Below are 11,787 nucleotides of genomic sequence, written 5' to 3'. Positions count from 1 at the left end.
GAATATGGTTGGAAAGGGACCAAATGTCTGCAGGGTGTAACAGAGGTTCTATCTTGCAGGGCAGCTCTTCTGTGCCGCAGGGAAGCCTTCTATGTGCATATCCTATGTAGCAAAACCGTAGACCGGCATAATGACAGCCATGCACACCTCCTGAGGTCCAATTCAAGGAAAATTCTCTGCCAGGCTGAGGCGCATATCCTTATTGATTCTTTCGAAAAGAGTGGTCTATTTAGGCAAGGAAATTGTGGGATTCTGTCAGTAAGGCCTAGGATCATCTCTGTAGATTCAGAAGCACCCATCTGGGGGCAAAGCAAACAAAAAAGTGATAATTTGTCAGAAGAGCCCAAGGAAGACAAGTGAGAGATGTCAATTGAAAAATAGCCGCTGAGAAGACTTGGGGACATTCACTTTTTCTGGGGGGTGAGTTTGTTTTCGGCGTATAATTACAAAAAATCATTGGTTATCCTACTAAAAATTAAAGATTTAAGGACCAAACACATTTTTTTTAGAGACCTCATCAGGGACTTCAGTTACCTGCCATGGGGTTCCAAACTTCGTTGATTTTACACTATTTTCAATTGAACTTGAATTGGTTCAGTGCACACCTTAAGGCAAACAAGAATTCCGGCGGTATTATTTTGACCGCGAGTGTGGGCTGCCCAGTATTCAAAGCTCTGTTTAGCAGCAGGCCCCACTGAACCAGCCGTTGCATGGTGAATAGACCGTGCGGTACGCACTAATCCTCACACAATGCTGCGGCGTTTGCAGTCCCTGCCGTGAAAGGGTTTTAGATGTACGTGCTTACACTGAAGCGCCACCACTGCATTCTCCATGTAAAAAAAAAAATGTACAGTGGGACAGTGATACAAGTGACACAAACTCTGGTTAGCTGAATGCATTCACATGTAGTGCCAAATTAGTTCGAGGTCATGCTTGAATACTGACAGTGACCTACAAACAATTGACAATAGCTAAATCCTTTATGTCCATTGGCCTTGTGCGGGGGGGGGCATATTGTGACACACAGACTCGGACACTGATCCCTTACAGTGCTTTTCAATGCACTCACTAGTACACTTACTTCTCGCCAAACGTGCCGTGACGACAAGTACATGTAACCATGAAACCATCCAAGCTGGTCGGTGGTGTACTTAGTGTATAACTGGCCCAGAGCTAATGCTTTTATCGATCTGCCCCAGATTTATTTGTAGACGATGTTATCTTTATCACTCAGAATTGTCATACGTTTCACTGTTAAACTCTGTGTTTTAATGCTAAACTTTCAACGAAAAGTAAAGCAACTTCGGTGACGGGAATGAAACAGTCTTCGGGAACTCGACACGATAAATATATCCAATATGTCGAAGTGCAGTAAAGAAAATCTTACTGTTACCAATAACTGTATGGTTTTAGTTTCGTATTTTCAAAACATTCTGAGAATGTACAAGAACATCACAATTGTGTCCAATTTACTTAATTTCATACCACTAACCAAAACTATCAACAGGACAATTGTGCGTAGCGCTATGGGGTGCATTTATCGTTTGACCCAAAGAGCTACTTCAATCATGGATCTGATAAACTGTGTGCGAAGTGCATCGGACAGAACAATTCAAATCACACGGCTGACCGATGGTAGTATTTATTCAGGTATCGTATGTACCGTTTATCCAACAGTTGTAAAAACCTCCCATAAATATAAAACCACCAGTAACTGAACGAGCCAAAGCAGACAGACGCCCGTCTTTTTAAGGCTGACATTAACCTATCTTTGGTCGCCTGGATCACTGGTAAGGTGTCATATTACACGCTGATGGCATCTATCGTGAGACAAGTCTTAACGATGGGTGTCCAGTGCGGCTCAGGTTGTCCTAACGCAGGCTGGTATGCCGTCCTCTGTGTCCATATCGACTGGCTGCTATGGACAGGACTCCTCAAAGGTCTAGGGGTGATGCTGCCAACGCTTCAAGAGCAATTCAAGGCCGACACGTGGATGATTGGTGGATTGATAGCGACTATTACTGCCGTTGGCAGTGTAGCAGGTAAATACATATACGTTTTAGTAAAGGTCAGTTAACTGTAAATTAAGCACGCTTACAAATTTTTCGAAACGTCTGATGAATGTAGCAAGGTCAAGTACAAGGTCAAGTGCAAGGTCAAGTATGAAAGTGGCATATGATGTAGATGTACAGCTCTACTTTGTTCAAAATGTTAGCAAAAAGAGTCTTCAAATGTTTCCTCATCCACGAGAAGACATGCTAATTGCTATGTCATCACGTCCTATGCAGGTCTGTTATCAAGGCCATTGGATGTATTGTTTGGTACCAGCATCGTGGTGACAGTCTGCGGATTCCTCTTAGGGGCGTCTGTTATCGTGTCCTCCTTCTTGACTGGCACGCTACAGATGACACTTGTCCTGTGCGTAGTCGCTGGTATGTAGTTTTCTTTGTTCCGATTAATACATGTAATAAGCATTTCCCAAGCTGATCAGCCTTGATCGAGTGTTTGCTTGTCATTGGTGTGTTGAAAAGCAGTTGTTCGAAGTGAACTGAATAGTGCGTGCCCATTGTTTAAAAGCTTCCGCTAAAATATCTTTCGGCACTTGGGCATTCTTCATATTTTTTAAGGTCTCGTACAGCGTGGTGCCTTTGATCGAACTGAGCATCAGAGCTCAGCATGGAATTTTTTTTCATAGGCTTTGTTTTAATATGCAGGGCCTGGTTTGGTGATCCCCAATATTTTATCGAGAGCCATGACGGGTCGTTATTTCACCACGAACTATGCAACAGTGAATGGGATTGCGACCGCAGGAGACGCAGTGGGCTTGATCTTTGCTCCGTTCACTCAAGTGCTTTTAGATACTTACGGCTGGCGAGGTGCCATGCTACTGCTTGGGGCTATCAGCATGCATCTTGGTGTATGTGGCCTCCTGCTAAGACCACCACCGCCATCAGCAGAGGGGCGGGACGACTACCTACCAATCATCTCAAGTGCGAAGGGGCCATCGTTAGACGATCAAGAAAGCGCTGCTGCTGAGAAGAAATCCCTACTCCGCATCCTTAAGGACGCTGTGCAGGCTCGTGGTAATCTTTTCGGCGGCGCAGTTTTCAGACGCGCTGCATTCTGGATAGCAGCCCTTGTTTACGTGGGACATGTCTTCGCGGGCACCCTTTGGCTGATATACTTCATCGCTTATGCCAAATCGAAAGGTTTCTCTGGGTACGAGGCCGTGACGTTCACCACAGCCGCGGGGATAGGGAATCTGGTTATTAGGATTCTATTGGGGTTAATGGTGGACCAAGGCTGGCTGAAGCTACGATTGGCTGTGCTAATTTCAATCACAATTTGCGGTTTGGCTCTATTGACGCTTCCCTGGGCGAACTCCTTCTGGTTGATGATTGGCAACGCCGTCATCTATGATGGCTTCTTTGGGGCAAAGGCATCACTTGTTGACATTTACACCCGGGAACTGCTTGGAGCCGAAGAACTGGTGTCCGCTTTCAGCTGGATGGACTTACTGACTGCTATTATTCAAATCACTTTCGGATTCTTCCCTGGTAAGGAATACTCGAATACTGACGAGTTTTTTTTACTTTGCTGAGATTGAGATTAAACATAGCAAAGGACCAGTATTTATTTGACGGACAAGAAACATCTTTAACATTAAAAAGAAAATAATGCATAAAAGATATGTTTTTCCTTCCCATAGCTTTGTTAGGGCGTCTGGGATATGAGATGGGCAAAAGGATAAATGTTTCTTGAATATCTCTAAAATGAAACGATTCTTCTACCGCTACCTGGCAGAATACACCCTTGAGTAACTCATCTTGCACTATTTACCAGGTTGGATATTCGATCAGACTGGAAGCTACCACATGGCATTCATCATCTTGGGATTAATCTCGTTTCTGCCGTTGGTGTCGCTGCTCGTGGAAATTGTAATCAACAAAGGGAAAGGTTAATGTTGACGGTGAATAATCTCGTTGTCCTCAACATTAGTAAAGGCTATTACATTAACATCGGTGTCACGCAATTCATTATTACAAATCCTAAATTACTATTGTGACAAACATTATAAAAGTCCGAGATAATCATCCCTTTGAGTTAGAATTATGTCGGGTAAAAAACTGTAGAATAAGGGCTTCGCTCTGAGGAATGTCAACCGAATCACTTTTGCTACCGAGAAAAATGCAGGTCAGGCAGATATGCTTGAGGCAAAATTAATCCCAGGAAATAATAAAGCTGATATTAAAAAAAACCTCTACTCAAAAGGGGTGGCTACACAAATGCGAAAAAGTGAGTTGGTCGGGAGCGTAGATGCAACTGAATTCGAAACACACCGCGCCCTTCTACGTGAGTAGTTGGGTGGGGGCAGTTGAGCACAATTTGACCTTTGTGCAGTTGGGCACAGTTTGACGTTTGGTATAAAATAGCAAAAGGTCACATGAATTGACATAAGCATAAAAACTATAATCATAATGATATTAATAGGGATAAGTTGTAGGTGTGAAAAATTATGGCACAAGATGACCTCTAGTGACAGGAATAACATAGGGTCAGAAAGTCTAGTGTGACCTTTTGTATGGGATGAACATAAATATGGAATAGCATAGGATCAAAAATGATGGTACACGTTGACCTGTCCTCTGAAATTATGGCACAACAGGATGAAATAGGATGATGACCAATAGACGATGAGTCATATGCTGCGTTATGTCATGACAGGGAGATCCTGAATGAAATTAGGGGCAAGGAAGCGATAATCCCTGTAGACCATGGGCCAGAAATCAAAGCTTCACTGGAACTAGAGGTAGGTTCTCACTTTCGAGTAGCAACATGGAATCATGTGCTCTAGGTCGATGTGAAGGTGCTGAATTCAAATCTGCCTGTTGCCAGGTCGTCAGACTGCTCCGAAGGTCACCATAAGAGGGCGCTTATCCCATTTTTGCTCATTTTTTTATGAAAACAGTATTTTGAGCACAGCTTTCCCATTTGTTCATTAAATGCTTTTTAATTTGGCACAGGTACTATTTATAACATTTCATGCAGGGGGGGGGAAGGAAAACTGGGGCTTTCTTGCGCAGCCCAACTGGCCACCATCTTGTTTTCATGTAGATGGCAAAGGAAAAACGAGACCCCATTTACAGGTATTGTGAAAAACCTTTCTGTTAATAAAACAATGGAGGAATGCTAGAATCTCTTAAATATGGTTAACCACTTTTATTGAATCTTTACAGGGCACTTTTAAGTTTTTAATGCTTTAATGTTGACGCTATGTACGTGTGTTGATTGTTGACCCGTAATGACACTAAATAGCCTACATGTAGCATAACTGCTTTGATAAGCCCTCAGAATACTAAACATCACAGATATAATCAGAGTCTGAGCCTTTGGCAACTTCAATCAAATGTTTCACATCATTTTCTGCTTTGGCTGATTCAGGGTTGACAATTTTCGGTTTAAAAAACAATTACAATCTGTTTTTTTGAAATTTAAGTCGTTTTTATGTCTGTAAATAAATATGCAGTCAAATTGGCATAATAGCATGCATCTGTTTTCAACGCAAGTAATTTTTGGCACGTGTTAAGAGGCAATCTGGTATGGTTTGTGATGCATCTCCTTCGTGATAGAGTAATAACTAACGCTTGATTAAAATTCACTCGATTAAGAAACTTTTGTTACTGGTTTCACTGCATAGTAACCAACACTTCTTATGTAATTGAAATTCACGTGTACTTGTTGAAATGAAAGGTACAATACGGTAGATGTACACTGATGCCTTTATACATCTTAAACTCAGAAGTGGACACTTTAAATACTGGTAGTGAAATTAATTTAAATCATATATATAAACCCGTCACTTGAATCCATGCACTGAATCCAGTTTAAGCAGAAACAGAGGACTTGAATTGAGAAAGAATCCAGCCAGCCTAGAATGTGTGTGATGCATAATGCTTTTAAACCTAACCCTAACCCACTAGGGCCTTTTTAATAGGGCACATCCTGTTTAATAGAGCTTTTAATTTTGACTTACAGGGATGACAAAAGTGATGAGGACACTTTTCATACTTCTGGCTCGGTTAAACCAGTTCTGGATTGCGACAAAAACCTTTTCACGAATAAAAAGTAACCGAGCGAAAATCCATTTTTCAGCCATGGTAACAAGTTGATTTTCTAACGGAGAATTTCTTCCAGAAACAAAGTTCATGACTAAAAATTCCATAACTAATTCCAACAAATTAAAAAGTAGAACACGTGTAAATTGTCACTCAACTTAATCAGCTGTACGGTAAGCTGTCAACAATACTGTCCCCACGCCACGCACTGACAAACCCATTACGTCACATTTCTGGTAGGTCAGTATAGTGGAGTTTGTAATGTACCTATATTTGCGCGCACTTACCGGGCGATCCAAATTTAGGGGGGAAAATTAATGTGTTCAGTTTCCAGCCGATTTTCGAAACGGACATTCTAATTCATTTGATTAGCTGTAAACGTAAATATGACTGTCGAATACGAAAAAGGACTTTGGAATTACACTTATTTGGTGACTTAGCCTATCGCCTTTTTCGCCGATTTTTTGGCTCCAGTGATTTTAACAAACTCAAATATCGAAGTGTGAACTAGAAATCTGGCCAAGTCTAGAAAGTTTGAGAACAATTTTTTTAACTTTCAAATAGAACTTGTTTTAGTATGCGCGCTGAAGACACAAGCAACACAATATTAATTAACAAGTAGGTTTTAATTCAAACGATCCAGAATTAGGAAAAATCTGGAACTAGAGAAACGACTCTCAAGCGTCATGACTTTATTTGCACGGAATCGCTGTTGAATTCCGTCCCCTATAATATTTCAACTTGACTTTTTTGTAGAAATAATTATTACATAAATAATTTGTACTTTCCCAGAATCGCATCTGCTTCCTTAATCAGAACCAGCATAATTAACTGACACAGACAAACCTACACCCCAAAGACAAGAAGGAGAGGCACAATTTACAACTGACGGTGACATGACTGACAAATGTTAGCAACATGAAACATATTTCACCGACTTATCTCTTTAAATTGTGACATTTCTCCTGATTCGTCGTAAGCAAGGCAAACGCCCGTCTGTCCATGTTCACTTCGAGTGCCACTTGTCCCCAGGTAGGTGCAACCGTGGTATTTCACGAGCTCAAATTTATGAAGTATCGAGGTTGGAGACAGCGCCCTCTATTGGTATAATGGAGAAAGGAGAACAAGACACGAGCACTTTTGCATTTTTATACCCTTATTTTTCACATTAAAGAGCAAAGCATCTGGATGGCAACAGACAAAATATTTAATCATAGTATGTAAGGTATTTATTAGAAACAAAAGTAAGTTGCCACTCCAAACTTTTAACCAACCTGTAATCTTTGATTTCATGCCCGCGGTGTACTAGACAAAGAGCCGTACGACGTGCCGTCGGGTAATGTTACGAATAATCCTTCAGACAAATAATGGATAGTATGTGGCGCCAGGTAATGGGGGATAATCTTTCGGACAAAGTGTCTTACGCGACGCTGCGTGGGCCAGCGTGTGCTTCAGAGTGCGTTGGTCGGACTTAATCCTTGGACACTAAACGAGAGAGGGCGGGCACATGCTAACGGTCTTGAGTCAGGCTTACGATGGTTACAGAGATATGATCAATACGGGAAAAAGACCCGGCTGTCCCTGGCTGGGTTTCTTATTCCTTTTAACATGAATGTTTTACTTCCCGTTACCCTGTACATGTATATGATTGTGGCTCTGGCTGAACTTTTGTAATCTTTTGAACTGGTGTTTTACGTCCGGTTACCCTGTGCACGTATACAGTTTTACAAATTCAAATAGAGCGGTGCGTTACTGTTATTCTTTATCGTGGAGTAAATGTAAAATACCAGTATCTCATAATATAAAAAAAAAATATGAATACCCGTGGGCGGTGCGACGTCACTACGGATACTTAACACGTAGCAAATTTACCCACCATGCTATGAAATAATGTGCACAGGTTTCCGGCCGGTATCCCACCCGATAATTATTATTCGATAGTCATACAAACATTACCAGCACACTGTCGTAGAAGTTGGTACCTTAATACGTCTACACAAACACCCCTTGCACAAGGGGTTTGTGTAGAAACCCTGTCAGACCTCACGTATCTACTCCTAACCACGTTCAATTAACTCGGCAGGGGAGTTCAGACTCAGCGACTGCTGAAACGGCAGGATATGCTGAATACACTATACAATACAGTACTATACAGTACATGTGTTTATGCATGCTCACAGTGCACATTGATTATGTCGGTGACCAGGATGGTATCAGAAGGCCGTTTCAACCTCTTCTCGTTTTAACCCGTTTTAAATGCATGATGTTTCGTCATGGATGTGGACAGTTACTGTTAAATAAACTTCATGCAGCGGGGATTTTTTGCCAACATTTTCACCAGCTTGATTGCCCCAACCTTGTTTGTCACAACTCATCCTGTTTGTTTTCATTTAGTTGTATTTATAAATTTACAAACCGTTATCACAGAAATTTATGAACATCATAACGCCAACTTTATTAGTTCCTTATCTCATTATGTTGTATACTTTATGCTTCAACAAAAGCTGTTTCCTTTGTGGAATTGGCTCACTTTGGAAAGGGTTACAGTTTGCGAAAATGATCTGAGCTTCATGACTGTCTTTTGTGTTATTGAGTTCAGCTGGGAAAGCCTATAGCGGATCAATGGGCATAATAATTGTTTGAAAACTTTATTACTTTTCCATGGACGACTGGAATTACTGGTGTAATAATTTCGATGCGGAGCCCATAAATGGATCAACACTCACATTCCTTGATCAAGATTGAAGACAACGCAAAAAAAGGTTGGAAACATTTGACACCCTGAGAATCAAGGACTTGTTGCAAGGGAGAATTTTTTATTTAGGCAAGGAGAACGCCAAAGACGAACAATATCACTAACAGCCTTTCTAAGTTTATTGTTTGGAGGTAATTCCCTCCGGAACAATAGCAGCGTTGCAGGGTCAGAAGACGTTAAACAACGTACAAATGCTGTAAAATCAAGATGAATACGTCTTCTTTAATTTTCAAATGAGCCAGAAGGTAGAGACTTTAATAGCGACCACGACACAGGCCTATGAATGATAAACCAGCCGAAAATTACACTACGCCTAACATACAAAACGAGCAAGAACAACAGGGTAGAAATGAGACTGATTAGCTGGTCACCTCCAGACAGGAGAAGCACGTGATGGTGAGCAGCCTGCAAGAGAATTCCCCGACAACAATCCCCTGCTTGCAGAAATAGAACATAACCCAGCCATTCTTGACAGCTACAGAGTTCCAAGTTGGAAATGGTGCAATTCCACATCACATCAGAAAGCGAGGCGCAGAGAGGAAAAGCAACAAGTCATTACATAAGACAGTTACTGGTATTGAAAAAAAAAAAGTTGTAACAACCCAGATCCCCGAAACTGTGACTGCCGATCCAGAGAAATTGCCAAAAGATTACGGCAGCAGACGGAGAGAGTAATGGGCATTGCACGCGACATTAATTTCGGTGAGAAAGAATATTTTTTACTACGTATGGCTTTGACTGTAGCCTGCAGAAAGGGGAAATAAATGAAAACGTGGCTGCTTGGAATGGCCTTCACAAAAGGCAACATAATTTCTATCTTGAAGATGACACGGCATTTCCATGTTTCCATGGAAATAATCGAGCATCTCCTACAACTATTGCCTGGTTTCTTTGCTCCTAGAAGACAAACTGCCCCTGTGAAAGTTGAGGTGAATGCAGAGTTAGCTATTCTTCATCCTAAGCACAGAGGCAGTGTTGCATCGTGTTTCAAACTTATGTACTGATTGGAGGTTTGAGTATTGAGAGGACACGCTAGAACAATTTGTTGTCGCAAATAAAAATATGCTAAGCCTGTAAAACAACGCAGGATAATAAAAGCATGCGTATAAATGGAAAAATATGCCAAGGGATACGACCCGATATGCATCGGTGAATTCAAACAATACTACTTATTAATTCCCCACTTGACTGATCGTGTTCATGCACGGTGGTATTGTTTGATAATAAATAGTAAATAGGAGTGGGTTTCCGTTTTAATTCAGTTTGGAAATGTAAATTCAATAAAAACCTAATGTTTAAGGTGTTCACTTTTGCTGTTCTATATTGATGTAATAGTTACCGATAATTTTCAGTATTTGGCAAAGGTAAACTTTAAGTGAAGTTTATTAAATCGTTTTCCCAGTAACACCATTGAAGTGCATGCTGGCGATTACAACTACAGACATTTTGAAACCATCTTCTTATCTAAGATGTTATAGCGGCGTCATCATATCTCCTTTATATCAGAGGTATATTTAGCATTATTTTCATGTGTAGAAGTGAATGTAATGTTAAAAATAATTGAGACGAAAAGGGTACTTCTACAGGTTTAATCGAATTGTCACCTCATATTAGGCATGCGCCCCCTACTGACTAGAATGAAAATTCCACCCCAAACTCGCATTCCCTTTTTTCATCGGCAACCAGCTCCGTCTGACACGGTTAATCCGGCGAGGCATTTCGCATCCCTTTCTCAGCCCAGTCGCATCCCCTTTTTCACCGGCAACCAGCTCCGTCTGACACGGTCAACCCGGCGAGGCAATTTGCATCCCTTTCTAAGCCCACGCGCATCCCCTTTTTCACCGGCAACCATGCTTCAACAAACGGAAAATGTGACTTTAAACTGTCCACAATTAAAGAAAGCCTTAATTTCTTGAAATTGGGGACTCGGTCAACTGATTCCTATTTCAAATATATAATTCGGAACATTGTTTTGCAAGAAAAATCCTATATAGATTCCATAAATAAGGTCTTTGGAATGAATGGAAACCGAATATCAGGAGTTGTATAATAGGGAAGCTCTCATACATGTGATGAATGAGAGCTTGAGATGTCAAAATGTAACAAATTTGACTGCCAGTTTTAGTCCTAGTCCTTTGTAATTACAGTCTTCAATCGTCAATGTAAGATCCTAATGGAGTGATTTTCTTGTAGCTCTGTGAATAAAATAAGTCCCTTTTAAATTAAAGCTTATTTGATAAAATTTTGGACCCTTCATTAAAACCTTTGACTATACAAATACATAGTTGGGGGACGAATAACTGAGGCCCATACAGCTTTATAGAATTTATGTCCCCTGCAGATTTCAAATATTTGGGTATGGCAGAAACAGACCTTTAGACGGCCTTTTGCGGCTTTTAGATAATTGAAACAAGAAAAACAATCACTTATATTCCAATCCACGAGACATTTGGGTTTGATTCTCTTTTTAAATTTTCCATGCAATGTACCGGTAGATAGACGGTTATTTAAAAAGATTTTTTCCAGGCGAATTTTTCTTTCTTTCTTAGTTTAAATTAATTTCTTTCTTTGCGTAGTAATTTTTTGATAATAATTTATCACATGTACAACCCACCAACACAAGAAACATGTTTTGCAATTAATGAACAAAATTAATGCCAGGCACGATTGTATCATCGACCAGTCATCCAAGGCTAATTAGTGAATCCCTTCTTGTATCAGTATGATTGTTGATGTTTGCTATGAAACGGCTGCCAAAGAGAACAGGGAAAGGAGTTTATACAGGAAAAGTGACCCCCCCAGCTATCGTTTTTTATGACAAAAACCGCAAATCCCATTATAAAAGAGTAAGTTAGGACAGGATTAAGGTACCAACTTTTACGACAGTGTGCTGGTAATGAATTTAGTAAACTTCAC

The 11,787-nt window shown here is 40.7% G+C and overlaps 1 protein-coding gene across 1 annotated transcript; it reads left to right on the top strand.

The window, feature by feature from the left end:
* Positions 1-1,309: 1,309 nt before the first annotated feature.
* LOC110980502 (monocarboxylate transporter 12-like) lies at positions 1,310-10,426 on the top strand. Its single transcript, XM_022237256.2, has 4 exons — positions 1,310-2,042; positions 2,289-2,432; positions 2,715-3,557; positions 3,844-10,426. The coding sequence occupies exons 1-4, from the start codon at positions 1,814-1,816 to the stop codon at positions 3,960-3,962; spliced, it is 1,335 nt and encodes a 444-aa protein (XP_022092948.2). The 5' UTR covers positions 1,310-1,813; the 3' UTR covers positions 3,963-10,426.
* Positions 10,427-11,787: the final 1,361 nt, after the last annotated feature.

Source organism: Acanthaster planci, linkage group LG10, assembly GCF_054643075.1.
Source record: "Acanthaster planci isolate LZ-2023a linkage group LG10, COTS_SCS, whole genome shotgun sequence".
In the NCBI taxonomy this organism is placed as follows: domain Eukaryota; kingdom Metazoa; phylum Echinodermata; class Asteroidea; order Valvatida; family Acanthasteridae; genus Acanthaster; species Acanthaster planci.
The sequence above is the reverse complement of the archived record's forward strand: the minus strand, read 5'-3'. Positions and strand labels throughout refer to the sequence as shown.

What these genes read in the sequence shown, in the direction of transcription:
- LOC110980502 (XM_022237256.2), top strand. Translation starts at nt 1,814, where the DNA reads ATGGCATCTATCGTGAGACAAGTCTTAACGATGGGTGTCCAGTGCGGC. An exon ending in TGTCCTGTGCGTAGTCGCTG is followed by an intron (nt 2,433 to 2,714) that starts GTATGTAGTTTT and finishes TTTAATATGCAG; the next exon opens with GGCCTGGTTTGGTGATCCCC. An exon ending in CACTTTCGGATTCTTCCCTG is followed by an intron (nt 3,558 to 3,843) that starts GTAAGGAATACT and finishes ACTATTTACCAG; the next exon opens with GTTGGATATTCGATCAGACT.